The sequence below is a fragment of the Ailuropoda melanoleuca genome, chromosome 1 (genome assembly GCF_002007445.2).
Source record: "Ailuropoda melanoleuca isolate Jingjing chromosome 1, ASM200744v2, whole genome shotgun sequence".
Taxonomy (NCBI): domain Eukaryota; kingdom Metazoa; phylum Chordata; class Mammalia; order Carnivora; family Ursidae; genus Ailuropoda; species Ailuropoda melanoleuca.
The window spans coordinates 32866862-32882693 of NC_048218.1; the positions used below are offsets into that span (position 1 = coordinate 32866862).

Below are 15832 nucleotides of genomic sequence, written 5' to 3' on the forward strand. Positions count from 1 at the left end.
CCCCTTTTATATGTAAGGGCACTAATTCTATTCAGAGGGCTACACCCTCAAATTTGAGCACCTCCAAAGCCCCTCCTATTAGCACCATCACATCAAGCATTAGGATTTCAACATACGTTTTTTGGGGAGGATACAAGCATTCAGACCATAGCATAAAGTATAAAGGATTACGAGTTGGATGGGAGAGACAAACGCTTACCATTATTCCCTGTATATATCAATAATCATTCGTTCCTGGTAATCGATTACTTTCCCCATGTATAAAAAACAACCTGTCAAAATTAATTCAGTCACCATTTAACACAAGAAGTTGGTAAGGTGTCAGAGCTCATAAATTTTTGTAATTTAAGATGGCAAACAAATTTAAAAAGGCAAAAAAAACTTAAAAATTGGTTGTGTTCTTAAAAACACAAAGCAAAGCAGAACAAATGGCCGTAAGACCTAAAGTGACACTGAAAGCAGTACTAGAAGAGTTGCCTTGCCTCACAGTTTCCTAGAATCAGGCTACATAAACTATAGAAGAATCAAGCTCTTTGGCTTATTCTTTCAAAGACCGGACCTAAAAATGGCTTTAATATTTAATAAATATTTCTTGAGTGCCTACTGTGTGCCAAGCTCTAAGAATTGAGAATAGACAATATTAGGAAACAAAACAGCATAGGCCCCTGCTTTCGTCAAGTTTCTACTGACTTGGAAAGGGATTATTTGTATTAAACGTAAATCCCTCTTATTGTATACTGTAGCTACTTTTTCTCCCTTTCACTATAGATTAAGAAGAACCTTGGCTGCCATCCCATGTCAAAATGTTTCTTTATCCCAGATAATATGCTCTTCTGGTAACTATATTATGTGTGGCAATTGATTTCAGTCATTTTCTGATGCACTTAAAATTTCATTATTTATAAAACAAAACGAAACAAAACAAAAAACCTGCAAAACAACCATACAAATACAATACATTTTGATTTTACTTTAAGTAACTGAGTTAATAATGTTAAATAACAAATACCAAAAAAAATAACAATTCAGTCACAGGATTTATCACGGTAAGTGCCTTGAATGCAATCACATGTCCAAAGAAGGGAAAGAAACAAGGGGACGTGGAAATATTATATAATTTTATGAGCATTGGATAAAATCAAGTAAACATCAAAGGATTTAGATAACCTTTTATATAATCGAATGCCTGAAATCTGTAATCTAGGCTTTCAAACCCATCCCCTCAAGCCTCCCTGGAGGAGACAAGAAAGGCTAGCTACATGGGCTCTGTAAACCCTGAATACAGAAACATGGTGAGCCAAAGCAGAGGGTATTCTGAAGGACACTCAGCCTGCCCCTGACAGGCAGGTCCCTGGGCTAATCCAAATAGGCTTAATACAGGAGAACTGGAAAAAAAAAGAGTCTTAATGTTAAAGACCAGAAAGAATAATAACCAGGCAAATCATGTCCCCAAAATGCATGGGTCTCCCCCACACAGTATTGCCTCCTCCATTCATGTAGCTCATCACAAAAATCAATTTTTTAAAAGATTTTATTTATTTATTTGAGAGAGAGAAAAAGAGAGAGAGCACAACCAGGGGGAGAGGCAGAAGGAGAGTGAGAAGCAGGATCCCCACTGAGCAGGGAGCCAGACATGGGGCTTGATCCCAGGGTCCTGGGATCATGACTTGAGCTGAAGGCAGATGCTTAACTGACTGAGCCACCCAGGCACCCCCCAAAAATCAATTTTATCAAGACTCTCTTTATAGGGAAAAATTCTCTCCACATTTGTTGATTAGAAGACAGGTTTCATTTTTCTATTAAACTTTCTGTTTTTCAAGCTAGACTTCTGCAATCACTGAATCCCTCCTTACATATAGTTTCCAAAGTTGATAATAATACAATTAATAAGTTCAGTACCTTACCAAACAGTCCCAATATAACACAATTCATTGATGATGTCTCTTAAATTTTCCTCTATTTAAAAATTTAGACTGTTTCTTCCACAATTATCATGCACAGTTTACATTCTAATATTTTAAATCAAACTTTGCAAACGAAACAAAAAGAAAATAAGTTCATATAAAAACAGGAGGGTAGAAAGTACCTTCAATTTGGATCCATGAGGTACAAGTAGAGATTTATTCCTCTTTGGTGGGATATAAAGCTCCCACTTTCCATAATCCAGTTTTTTATATGGGTACGAAAATGGATTCCAATCATCTAAAAAAAAAAAAAAAGATCAGTTAACAATAGCATGGTATGACTAATATTAAATGAATTTCAAGCAAAGCATAATATACTGCCTACTTGTACAGAATCAAATTGCCTAAAAAAATATTAAGTTTTCTAGGGTGTTAAGCAAAATATGCCACTAGCCATTTAGAAAAAAGCAGGTTATTTTAAATTGATTTTTAAGAAATGTATTTGAAAGTTAGCCTTTTGCATATTAAAATTAAAAATTATAACATTTTCAATTGTCCTTCCAACTCTAATATACCCATCAATAAATAGAATGTAAAAGAAAATGACAGGTCCTTCTGGTACGAAACACCATCAACAATGAAGAATATGAAAAAACAGAAATGTATTCTTGGTGCTTAGACAAGATACATCTCATGGCAGAAAAATGATGAAAAAATTAAAATCATATTACATTTATCCAAATCTACAAATGTATGACAGAACTGAGTTAAAAACCTAAAGAAATTCCACAAGTAAGAAAGGTGGAAGGTTATAAACTATAGGGGGCAAAGGGAAAGGAGATCACAGATCTTGGAAGAGAGTCAAAATGAAGAACAATAGACCCATGAACACATGAAAACAAAATCAGTAAATAAAGAACACACTGTTTAATAAGCGGTGCTGTGACAATTGGCTATCCTTATGGAAGGAAGGAAGGAAGGAAGGAGAAATAGATCTCTACCTAATACTATGTCCAAGAATCATTTGAGCATAGATTGATGTTTGATGTTTGAATATGATAGGCAAAACTGCAAAATATTTGCAAGAAAATACAGGGCAATATGTTTATAATCTCAGGCATAAAAATTATTTTTTTAAACAAGATACAAAAATAAAAATTAAGAACAAGACTGATAAATTTGACCAGTAAAATTATAAATTTATCTTCACAGATAGCTGGATGGATAGACAGAATGAAGAGACAAACTACCAACTGGGAGAACACATTTATAATGAATATACCAAGAAAGAACATCCAAAATATATGTAAAATGTGTATAACTCATGAGAAAAAGAAAACAAACCAATAGAAAAATGACAAAGACATTCAACAGAAGACACATGAATGGCCAAGGAACATGTAATAATGTTCAAGTTCACTTGTAATTAGGGAAACACAAATTAAAAGAACAGTGAGACTCCATTTACCACCCGTTGGATTAGCAAAATTTAAGAGCCTAAAAATATCAGGTAGTCAGCAAGGACATAAAATAACACTGCAACTGCGTGTATAAATTGGTAAAACAACTTGGCATTGTATAGCAAAGTTGAAGATACGTTCTCTAGAAAGCCCAACAATCCTCCCCTTAGGTAATAGCCTGGAGAAATTCTGAGAAATGTGCACAAGATAGCATTCACAAATGCTCAATGAAGAGCTGTTTGTAATAGCAAAAAATGGAAGCTATCAAAATGTATGGCACACACAAAATGAGTAAATAGGTTCTGGTATAATTAAACAATGGAACGCTATACAATAACATAAACTAAAGAACAAATATATATATACAAATAGCTAAAGCACGAAAGTTAATTTTAAAAGGGTACGGAAAAATACCATTTATACAAAGTTCAAAAATATACAAAAGAGTATTACATAACACTTATGGATACATATGCATATAGTAAAAATACCAAAAGAAAAATGAGAATGTTAAACATCAAATTCTACGGGTGATTTCCACTGGATAAAGGGAAATGAACACAGGAAGCTTCAACAATATCTGTAATATTTTATATCTTATGGTAGGTGGTATATATAGAGATGATTATTATATTATTTTCTATTGTTTATGCCTAAAATATTTCATAGTACTAAAAATAATTAAGCAGCACTGTGATGCCATGCACCGTAGTGCTATGACATTAGACTCTCAGCGGATGAGGTAATAAAAGCATCAGGGAACTTGTTTTATGTCATGACTTCCTTTTTTACACACCAACTCTTTCACCCCATTAGTTCTAAGGATCTTTACCCCCAGACACTCTGAATGTTGGAGACAGAGTGGGTGTAGGAAATACTATTTAAATAAAGATCCTAAACATTTCCCTACTCCTCATCATGAAGACAATCTGAAAATGTCTAAAGGTAGTTTACATTAAAAAACAGCTCAACGAGTTCTGTGTTCTTATATGCTCCTGCTCCTAATATCTCAAATATATCTGACCTACATACAGTGTGACATTCCTTTACCAAAGCACAGAATTGACAGCATGTTTAGGGGGAAGAAAAAAAAACCTGAAATATGAATATCTAGGTACTGTAACACTTCATACATTTACTGAATTTCTTTTTAAGCTAATCACTTAAGACAATTAATAAACTTAAAACAAGCAGCAGATCTTTTCCTGGTTAGTTAGATCTGAAAATAAAGGGAACAGTTCATTAGTTCATTCATTCATTCATTAAATATGAACTGAATGCTTAATATAGGCCCTGCTCAATGCCAAACTCAAAATTAGTGTTCAGAATGACTGTCATATCTCCTCAAAAAAAAGTTAAATTGAGTAAGAGTACACCAAAATGAATAAATTTATAATACAGAGTCACTAAAAACTCAACTATCGATAAGATTTTGTTACTTTGAAAGTGAATCTTCAACTATATGGGTGATTTAGATATGCAGATTTATTTAAAAGCTGTTTTCAGTAACGTAAAAATCAATGTGCTTTTGATTATTAGTGACTGAATATCAGTTTAACTAGTGCTTCAACTTGCAGTCACTTGAGTTTTAAGGTCTAGTTAAACAAGTATTAGTATTTGGATAAAGAAAATACTTTTACTGAATCACATTTTCCTTTTATAAAATCTTAGAGTTCTAAATCTCCTAAAGCACATGTTATTTGTAATTCTACACTGTGAATTTTTTTTCTATCATCTTCAACAGTTTATTTTTATTAGCACCCCTCCTACTCACGGAAACTCAGGTGTTTAATTTTACTGCAGTTACATTTTTCTTGCTAAACCCCACCCTTGAAAGCAAAATTTAGAACATCTTCACATATGCCTCCCCAAGAAAATCCATTCCACCAACCATCATAAGCGATGCAGAACATATCTAAGGATTTCATAGGAGAAAGGGAGAGGAACGTTTACAAGGCATATACGCATGAAACAACTTGAGATTTTTGCATTAGATAACTTGCCCCACGTAAAACCCTCTTCAGCCACACCACTGGCAGTCTGTTATCTCCTTGACTTTTTTTTTAAGATTTTATTTTTGAGAGAGAGATAGACAGAGATAGCGACACAGATAGCAAGAGAGAGCACAAGCAGGGAGGAGAGGGAGAAGCAGACTCCCACTGAGCGGGGAACCCAACGTGGGACTCAATCCCAGCACCGTGGGATCACGACCTGAGCCAAAGACAGACACAATCGACTGAGCCACCCAGGTGGCCTTGACTCTTTTTCCAATTACTGTTAGCCCTAAATTTTCCCCACTCATCTTCCTTTATTAAATAGTGTTGCTTTTTTCTATTGGAAACACGAACACCAATAAAAATTTCCACTTCCACAGTACAGCATGCAGATGTAAGATTGTTTCTCCCTTAAATGGGTTTTTCAAAATGACTAAGGACATGGGATTTTCTCCAGGGGATAAATATATCTAAGGTCCAGAAACAGAATAATTTTAAAAAAATGGATTTGAACCTGTTTTTATAAACTTTATACTAAACAGTTAAGAAAGAAGGAACCAAAATTAAGGTACAGCTAGGTATAACTGCAGGAACCAACTGTGGAAGTACACAATTAAAAATAAATAAACAAATATTAAACATCAAATGGCCAGTATATTTTGAAGATTTATTTATTTATTTGAGAGAGAGAGCAAGAGCGAGCGAGAAAGGACAAGCAAAAGGGGAGGGGCAGAGGGAGAGGGAGAAGTAGACTCCCCACTGAGCAGGGAGCCTGACCTGGGTTATCCCAGGACACTGGAATCATGACCTGAGCCAAAGGCAGAAGCTTAACTGACTGAGCCACCCAGGCACCCCATAAATAAAATAGAATATTTCATTTGTAAATAGAATTTGCTTCACAAAAATATGGAAGGCAAGATAAGAAGTTGAAAGACATATTTTAGGGAAATCGTCTGTCTTATGAAATAAGTAATGAGACTTTATTCCTAAATATAACCGAAAGTAATAAATGATAAATGATAAATGATTCTAAGCCATACTAGAGTAAATCTAAAGAGGTACTTTTGGAACCAGATTACTCAAACATTTTTTCATTTTAATCTTGTGTGACTTATATTCTGAGTACACAAGATAGCATTAGCTTTATTTAAGTACTTAATGCAAATAGTTAATATCTCTATGTAGGCATCAGGACAGGACCAAAAATATACCATTACCACATGGGACAATTGTTTACTTCTCTATCAAGCACAGAACCCAACACTGAGAGTTCTGTAGTTCAGTGGTTCTACAACTTTACCTCATGCCGGAATCACCCGGGCTTATTAAAACAGATTGCTATACCCCGCCCTCAGAGTTTTTGGTTCAATAGATCTCAAATGTGGCCTAATAATTTGTATTTCTAACAAGTTCTCAGGTGATGTTGATGCCACTGACCTAGGGACCACACTAGAAACAACTGCCTGGTTCAATAGGTATGTTCAGCTGTTCTCTACTCCTAGCTTTGTAAGTGGTTTTCTAAATTAAATTAGATTTATGGACTAACAAATAATGTTCTAAATCAATAGGTCAAGGAAATTCTGAAATATGAAATATCTTTAATAACCCTTCAAGGTCAATATTACTCACATGCAATTCAGGATTTAGGATTTGGGAATGAAAAGGGTTGTAAAGCCCAAAAGGATGACAAGTGAGATAAGGATTATAGAACAGATCTAACACATAAAGGAATTGGAATGTATTAATGTAAGGGAACAAAAATTGACAAATTTGAACGTGAAAAGATAACATATATTAAGACCATTATTCAATGTAGTTATTAATGTCTATAAATAACATTTTCTAAAATATTCTCATTAAGAGATCCCTTGGTTAAAATGCTTGGGCCACTGATCACTGACTGATCGTGAATAAAAATTTGAAGTCTTTTATCTAGAAAAGTAATATTAAAGTTTTAAAATGTTAACATATTACCTCATTTTCCTTTCTATGCCTCATTTCTTACCATAATGTAGATTTTGCCAGGTTCAAGGGTTCGGAACACCCAAGACAATGTGTTTAATTATTCTAATTTTGGTCAAATTTTAAGATTATGTTTGCTGCCTGTGTAAATTATTTTATTGTAACATTTTCTAAGACATTTGATATTTATCAAGTTATGATGACCTGACACATTTTTAAAGCAAACATGTTAATAGGTATTTTATTAACAGGCTAAAATATATCATCATATTTGATAATGCAAAAGATTTTATTTGTCCATAGACTCAAGGCCAGCAGACAAAATTCAAATCGAGATACGGAAAAGAAACAATGTGTGACGCACAGTTTAATATGAACTGCAAACACACATTCGGCATAGACCATCAAACATTAGCTTAAGGTCACTGCATCAGGAGAACAGACTCTATATTTGTCTCAAACCCAACAACCTTTCTTTTTCTAATGTAATAATCCTCACATAAAATTCTTAAATGTCAACCTCCTTCATATATTCCCAAACTCTTTAACTCACAGTAAAGTATTTCTCTTCATCAGCATTTAGCCACCTCATTTCGTAGAGTTTCTGAGTTTCATACAAAATTCCTTATGTATGGTTGAAATTGTTCCAACTTACTATGCAGAGCCTTACAGCTTTGACATGGATGCTAGTCTGCTGGAGAACATGGTCCACACTTAGGTCAACCCCTGCCACATAGACTTCACCCAGCAGTGATGCAGATCCCTGGAGAACGCAGCAGATAAGGCGAATCATATAAGGCCACTACTGGCCTGTATGGCACATTTTAGTCACTCTCCATCTGCGTGGATGTCCCTTACATTATAACAGTTGTTAAATATCTGGAATATCACCTCCTCAAAGCAACGGAACACCCTTCTTCATCACACCATGTTATTTGTTTCAAGCTTCATATCATGCAGCATTTACATAGATTTTTGCAAAGTCAGCTTGCCAAATGGAAGCTTTGGGGACTTCTCTCATACCAAGAAAACATCTGCTCTGTTCCCAGTAAATCATAATGTTCAGAACTGAAACTTCCTATGGCATTGCCCCTACCTAGGATTACAGTAGTCAGTGGAATACAGTAGTCCTTTCTGACATATATCCCTGTGATTTTTTGATCTTCTTCTTTTTTTTCTCCTCCAGATAACTCTTTCCCTTAACTGGATGCCTGGGAACCACCATTCTTCAACTTCTGCTGCAGCTGGTACCCTAGGGATAATCTTATTGAGACCTCCAGCATTATTTCTTTGAGGAAATTCTCTTAACACACATTAATTAAGGCTACCTGTGCTTTTCAAAAACAAAATCTAGAGTAAATCAGAATGCCTCTAACTTCAGAAGCAATCTAATGCTAATACCTTGTTATTATAAAGAACAATGTTCAGTCCTGTGAAATGCAGCTTTCTGGAAATTAGAGAACAAATCAAATAATCTAGAGCTTCACTTATTGAACTGTTTTTAAAGGCATGCATGGAAGAAAAGGGCTCCATGATCAAAACATGTGTGGCAAATGTGACTTAAATAGGATTAACCATGTTTGTTTATTACAGGAACAGTATTTATATAATGGTATTTTTTATGAAAGGAGATGACAAATGAATATACATTGTTTCTTGCAATTTTAAGGAGCATGAAAATATAACCCCCCAAAATGAATAGAAATGATTATGTATGTAGGAAAGAGTAATATAGGTTCATAGTTTAGGATTGCACCTTGTTATATTTTGACTATAGAACAAGGTAAACAATTCATACAATCAAAAAGCTATTGTCAGAAAGGGGGCAAATAAGAAAAAAAAAATCCCCTAAAATAGAAACTGAAATAAATGAACCTATGTGATGGTATCTGGAGGTGGGGCCTTTGGAAGGTAACCAGGTCATGAGGGTAGAGCCCTCATGAACGAGGTTAGTGCCCTTACAAAAGAGACCCCAGCTGTATATCTGCTGCCTTCCCCCAAGTAAGGACACAGAAAAAAGACTGTTGTCTATGAACCAGGAAGTGAATCCTCACCAAACACCAAATCTGCTGATGCCTTGATCCCAGCACCCAGAACTATGAGAAATACATTTCTGTTGTTTATAAGCCACCCAGGCCATGGTGCTGTTATAGCAGGCCAACAGCCTATGACAAAGTGTATCTCTACTTTTCCACAGACCAAGAAATTTCCACAATAAAAATTTAAAAATCAATGTGAAGTCTCCATGTTAAATATTTGCCCAAATCTCTTTCCTTGTTATCAATTATAAAAAGTTATCAAATAAAGAGTATAAGATTTTAATTTATTTATGGTTCTAAATACAGATTAACAAACTATTTTCTAGATTCCAATCATACTTCCAATCATACTTCCACCAGCAGCATATGAGTGTGCTCAACTGCCCACATCCTCATCAACACTGGGAATTATAACTTTAATAAGGCATGCCAGCCTTGCTCAGCCAGGGATCACTAAGAGAATGAGGCCGTAAGGCCCAAAAGACCCACTGTATACAATAAATTAATTTCTCTTCAATACATGTATAATAGTATTCATTATGGCCATACTTGGGAGAATTTAGAAAATAGACATTTAGATCATTTTCTGTGTTCTGTGGATCAGATGAGGAACCGACATGAGAAAAGTTGCCTCTCATTATTGTCCTAGCTATAACAGATAGCTTTTGATACACAGTGTTTGCATTTCTTTTCAAAACAGGCTATAATTATAACTTTTGATTATTCTCTTTTCTCCTATTGTTATTGGGAAGAATTGGGTGGTGAGTATATATATTTTTTCAAACTTTTTCACTTATTTCTAGTTTTATTGAAATGAAATTAAAAAATGTGGTATACTTTATGGCCTAATTTGGCGGTGATCAACCCAGTTATTTATTTACCAATCTATTTATTTTTAACAGTATAAGCTACTGAGTCATCTCAAAATAGATTTCATGGAAAACTCGAGCATGAAAACTACACAAAACATTTATTTTTAGTTTCCTTGATTCAGCACAAATTAAGAGTATACTAAATTCTATCATGGCAACTGGGTCTGAAAACCTATCCAATTTCTAGTGATTCTTGCCATCTATATTTAACCAAAAGTAAATGTTACTTGGCACCTAAGTATAATGGCATTTATCTTTGCTGTGATTTCTATTATTGATTTCTATACCATTTTACCTGGGTTTGTTTTGGGTCTGGATTTGACCATCCTTTTATTTTATAATCTTTAAGTGACATTGAAGCAGGGGAAAATTAATAGTTAGAGCTAGGAAGTGGTACAATATTTTTATCTAGAAAGAACATGGAAAAGACAAAATAGTAAGGGAAAGAATGGGAGAAAGGTACTAGTGCAATACGATCAATCATCAGAGGCAGCAACGCCATTTCAAGGGCCAAGAATGGCCCTCGATTATGTTTTAACTGACTAGTATGTTGAACTGTATCCCTCCATGTCAACAAATATCTGAAGCTGAGTAGGGGGGCTCTATTAGAGCCAGCACTCCAGCTCACACTTACATGCTGTATCACTATGGATCGCAATTTAACCCATTTCTGACTTCCCTGGCTTCAGCACAGATTTGAGGTTAGAAACCGTTCTCTACACAACACAATCTTTCAATTTAAGATACTCTACCTGTACTGGCCCCTGGGGTGGACGCATGACAGAAGTCTACAGTAATCAGGAAAGCAATTATATAAGTCTCCCTCCTAACCCTACAGCCACTTACAAAAGTATACCAATGAAAGTAAAATAATATTTTCTAATATGTCTAGCAATGTGACAACCTGAGTGTCTGTGATCAAGTGATTTTCGACAAAGGTAACCAAGATCATTCAATGGGGAAAGGATAGTCTTTTCAATAGACAATACTAGAACAACTGCATCTCTACATACAACAGAATATATTTGGATTTGGACCCCTCCTTCAAAACATGCACAAAGCTAACTCAAAATGAATCAACGACTAAAATTAGGGGTGCCTGAGTGGTTCAGTCAGTTGAGCCTCAACTCTTGATTTCGGCTCAGGTCATGATCTCAGGGTTGTGGGTTCGAGCCCCGTGTCAGGCTCTGCACTCCACATAGAGTCATCCTGTCCCTATCCTCCTGCTCTTTCTCTCTCTCTGTCAAATAAACAAATAAAATATTTTTTAAAAAAGACTTAAATGTAAGTACTAAAACTATAAAGTTCATGGAAGAAAACACAGGGGTAAATCTTTGCAATCCAATTCTTAAATGTGGCACCAAAGTACCAGTAATAAAAGAAAAAAATATATTGGACTTCTCCAAAATTAAAAATTTTCTGTGTCAAAGGAAAATTGACAAGAAAGTGAAAATCAAGAAAGTGAAAAGATAACTTACAGAAAGGGACAAAATATTTTCAATTCATATAGTTGATAAGAGACTTAAGTCTCGAATATGCAAAGAACATTTACAACTTAATAATAAAAAGACAACCAAATTTTTAAATGAGCAAAGGATCTGAATAGATCTTTCTACAAGGAAGATGTAGAAATAGCCAATAAGCACATGAAAAGATGTTCAACCTCGTTAGTCAGTTGGAAAATTCAAATCAAAACCACAATGAGCTATCACTTCATTCACAATGGGATGACAACAGTCAAAAAGATGGATAGTATCTATTGGTGACACTGCGTGTAAATTGGAAACCTCACTCACTGCTGGTGGAAATGTAAAACTGTGCAGCCACCTTGGAAAAGTCTGAAAGTTCCTCAAAAAGCTAAAGATATAGTCAAAGATATAATTACTATTTGACTCAACAATCCCATTCCTAGTTATATACCAAAGAGAAATAAATACATATATCCACACAAAAACTTGTATTTGAATGTTCATAGCAGCATTACTCATGACAGTGAAAGGCAAACACATGTTCATTAACTAATTAACGAATAAAGAAAATTTTGCATATCCATACAGTAGAATATTACTTGGCCATAAAAAGGAATGAAGTACTGATACATGCTGCAACATGGAACCTTGAAAACATCATGTCAAGTATATGAAGCCAGTCACAAAAGACCACATATAATTACACTTAGATGAAATATCCAGGTTAGGCAAATTATATAAAGTATTGGTTGCCTAGGACTAGGGGAGGGATGGGAGTATTGTGAGATGATAGTTGTAGGGTACAGGGTTTCTTTTGGGGTGATGAAAATGTTCTAAAATTGATTGTGTGGCTATGGTTGCACAACACTATTCTTAATACATTAAAAACCATGGCATTGTATCCTTTAAATAGTTAAGTTGTATAGTATATGAAGTCTATCTCAATAAAGCTGTTAAAAAAGTAAAAAATATTTTAAAGGTCAGATAGCCTTTATCTGTTCATTTCTATTGAGCTTTTTGCCCTACACTAAAATCAGATTGTATCAGAGATAATCGTAAAGGGAAAGACCACGTAGGGAGACATATATAAAAATTTAATGCTAAGAAGATAGCTTGGTCAATAGGTAGAATAAAGCGTCAAGTTGGATAGCTGAAGACTTCTTTGAAGAGAAAATGATTAAATGTTTCAAGGCTTTGCAAAGTTAGAACAACCTGACCGTATTAGAAGATGCGGGGGGAGGGGGCAGGCTTTTAAGCATTTAAAAAAAAAAAAAAAAAAGGATCTCTTCTTCTCGAGGCCAGACTAGCAACAGATTGATGGGTGATTACCAACATAAACATACAAGCTGCAGCTGCTGCCGACGTTAGAACCTACGCTGGACTCTGGAAGAGTCCTATAAAGAAAAGAAATCTATACAACTATCACAAAACCCACTCTCTTAAAAAAAAATGGTTTGAGCAGAGGCTGTCTCAAATGATACAGGAATGGCGAGTTTTATTGTGATAGAAGAAGTAATAAAAGTCATTACATTAACAAAAAATAGGATGACTTGGTGACATGATGGCAGCAACAGTAGTTATGGATCGTCCTCAGAGCTTGACATTCAATATCTAATTCAATTATCTCAAAAGTCCTATGAAGTAATACAGATTTCATTTGATGGATGAGGAAACAAGCTCAAAGAGGGAGAGCAATAAAGCCCAAGTCCCACAGCTATTAAGGGACAGAGCCAGGATTTGAATCCATGCTGGCTTGACTCCTGCTTCCGTCTGTGTGTACTCTCACCCTGCACGACATACATAAACAATCTGGACCCAGTCCAGTGTTTCTCTACATTAGAAATGTACATACACACATTGGGCTCTTAACTAGATTTTATGTCTGCACTATGAATAAAGGCTATTCTTCTGGAATCTTATGTTTTAAGAAATAAATTCTGCATGTCGATTTTTTCATTAATAAAAAGCTCGACAGTAAATGTCTGCAAGCCTTAAACTGTTAGGCAGGTCTGTGGCAGTTACACCAGAGAAAGAGCTGCATCAGTCCGTTAAATGCAGGGCACTCTGGACCGCAATGCCCGACCAAGTCACCATTCCCAGCCAAGCAACCGATAGAGCATGGGATTCAGGCTGCTCCCTAGACACTCAAACTGAACTGTCAACAATAATCCCGTCATTATCCTTGGTGCATAGCCATACGGCTGACAACCACAAAAGTAAAAGAGAGGACAGCAAGACAGAGAAAGAGAGAGGAGGAAGGGAAGGAGAAGACTGAGAGAGAGAAAAAGAGAAAAGGGGAAAGAAAATAAAAAATGACCCCTTCTACTGAGTAGCTTCCAGTACGTCCACAGAGAGGTAAACATATATATTCCCTTCCTTGCAGCAGAAAACTTTGTTTTCAACTTCACAGAGAAAACTAGAGCCATCAGGCAAGAACTCCTCAGCTTTCTGCCTTCAAACCTACAAACTTCTACCAGCAGCCATCTTTACCTCTTTCTCTTTAGTCTATAGAAGAGGGTTTTGGTTTTCTCTATCTCTCTCTCTTGTTCAAGGCTAACTTCTTGATTCCATTCTTTCCTTTTGTCTGTTTTTAATTACTTTTTCATGTTCTGAGGTTTTCAAACATTCTCTTTCTACAGGCTTATTACTGTTAGCTTTCAAATACGATGAATTGATATATTTGCTAATTCTCAATAACATCAATGACAATGAAGAAAAACACCCCTTTCGGTCCAAGTCACTCTCTTTCTCCTGTCCCTGACAGCCCAACTTTTTGGCTACTATCTCCACTTCCTCTACTTCTTCACCCCCTAAAATGTTCCTGAAATACTCTGGCAAAGTTCATCAGTGAAGACCTCCAACTTTCCAATCCCAACTGCTTTTTTCAGACTTCAAGGAATTACATGAGATTTCAGTGGCATTTGAAACTCCTGTCACTCCTCCTTGGGGGTCAGTGATACCCACCTCAGTTGGTTCTCTTACATCACAACAGTAAAGATGGGGAGGAAGGAGGAATGCATTTGAAAGCTATTTCAGAGTTAAAATTGATAAGAAGCAGTGTTTGGTTATTAGAGGTGACAGTGATAATTTCTTGCATGGGTGGTTACTGAAACAGGACAGGGAAAATGGAAGTAAGAGAAAAGAGAATTCAAAAGGACTAGAAATGGTCAACACAATCTATGACAGCAGTTAAGGTCAAGAACTACAGAAAAAATACCTATTTGAGGGAATGGGAGGCTTAATGGAGGAACATATGTGCACGAGAGTACTATTATTTCTCTATTTTTTTCCTACTACAAAAGAATGTGTATTCTGTGTAGAATAAAAGGCAAAAAATACAATTAAAAAAAGCATTCATAAACCCAACTCCCTCTACATTAATACCTTAGTATAAAGTTTCCTTTTTTTTTTTACTATATAGGTATTTATATGCACATACATGTTTCCACAATATGAATTATATATAAAAGTATGTTTATATAAATACTTACCTAAACTTACAATTTTGTAACCTTATTCACATACTAATAGTGAGTGTTATCTCTGCCAATACATACTCATTTATGACCAGAGTTCCCCAACATGGCTGCTTTTAAAACACACTGATTATTTGACTGATTGATTGATTGATTGATGAGAGGGAGAGAAAAAGAGAGAGAGAGAGCCAGTGAGCATGGAGAGGGGAGAGGCAGAAGAAAAGGGAGAGAGAGAATCCCAAGCAGGCTCCATGCCCAGCCTGGAGCCAGACTCGGGGCTTGATCCCATGATCCCAATACCATGACCTGAGCACAAATCAAGAGTCGGGCACTTTACCAACATGGCTGCTTTTAAAAGTTAGAAATCAACAGACCCCATCCCACATCCTTGAGTCAGACCCAGGAGTGGGACTGTACTTTTATAAAGCTCCCTAATTTTTTGTTGTGCACACACAGGTTTGGTAACCAATGATCTACAATATCATTCTAGGAATCTGATCAAGAATTAAGGAAGGGATTGTCTTTAGCTTTCCACTATATTTAAGGATGGAAAGATGTGAAAAACTTTGTATGCAGAGAGAAAGGAAGCAGCAGAGGGAGAAGCTAATGGGAGAAAAAGAGGTAAGCATCTACCATACTAAGGAAGAAAAGAGACG

The 15832-nt window shown here is 35.6% G+C and overlaps 1 protein-coding gene across 1 annotated transcript in view; it reads right to left on the reverse strand.

Annotated features, from left to right (window-relative positions):
* The window catches only part of GBE1 (1,4-alpha-glucan branching enzyme 1), a 276317-nt gene that overhangs the window by 187684 nt on the left and 72801 nt on the right, over nucleotides 1-15832 (reverse strand). The window contains exon 3 of the mRNA XM_034657790.1: nucleotides 2087-2202. Coding sequence (XP_034513681.1) covers nucleotides 2087-2202 — 116 coding nt within the window. The remainder of the gene's footprint in view (nucleotides 1-2086; nucleotides 2203-15832) is intronic.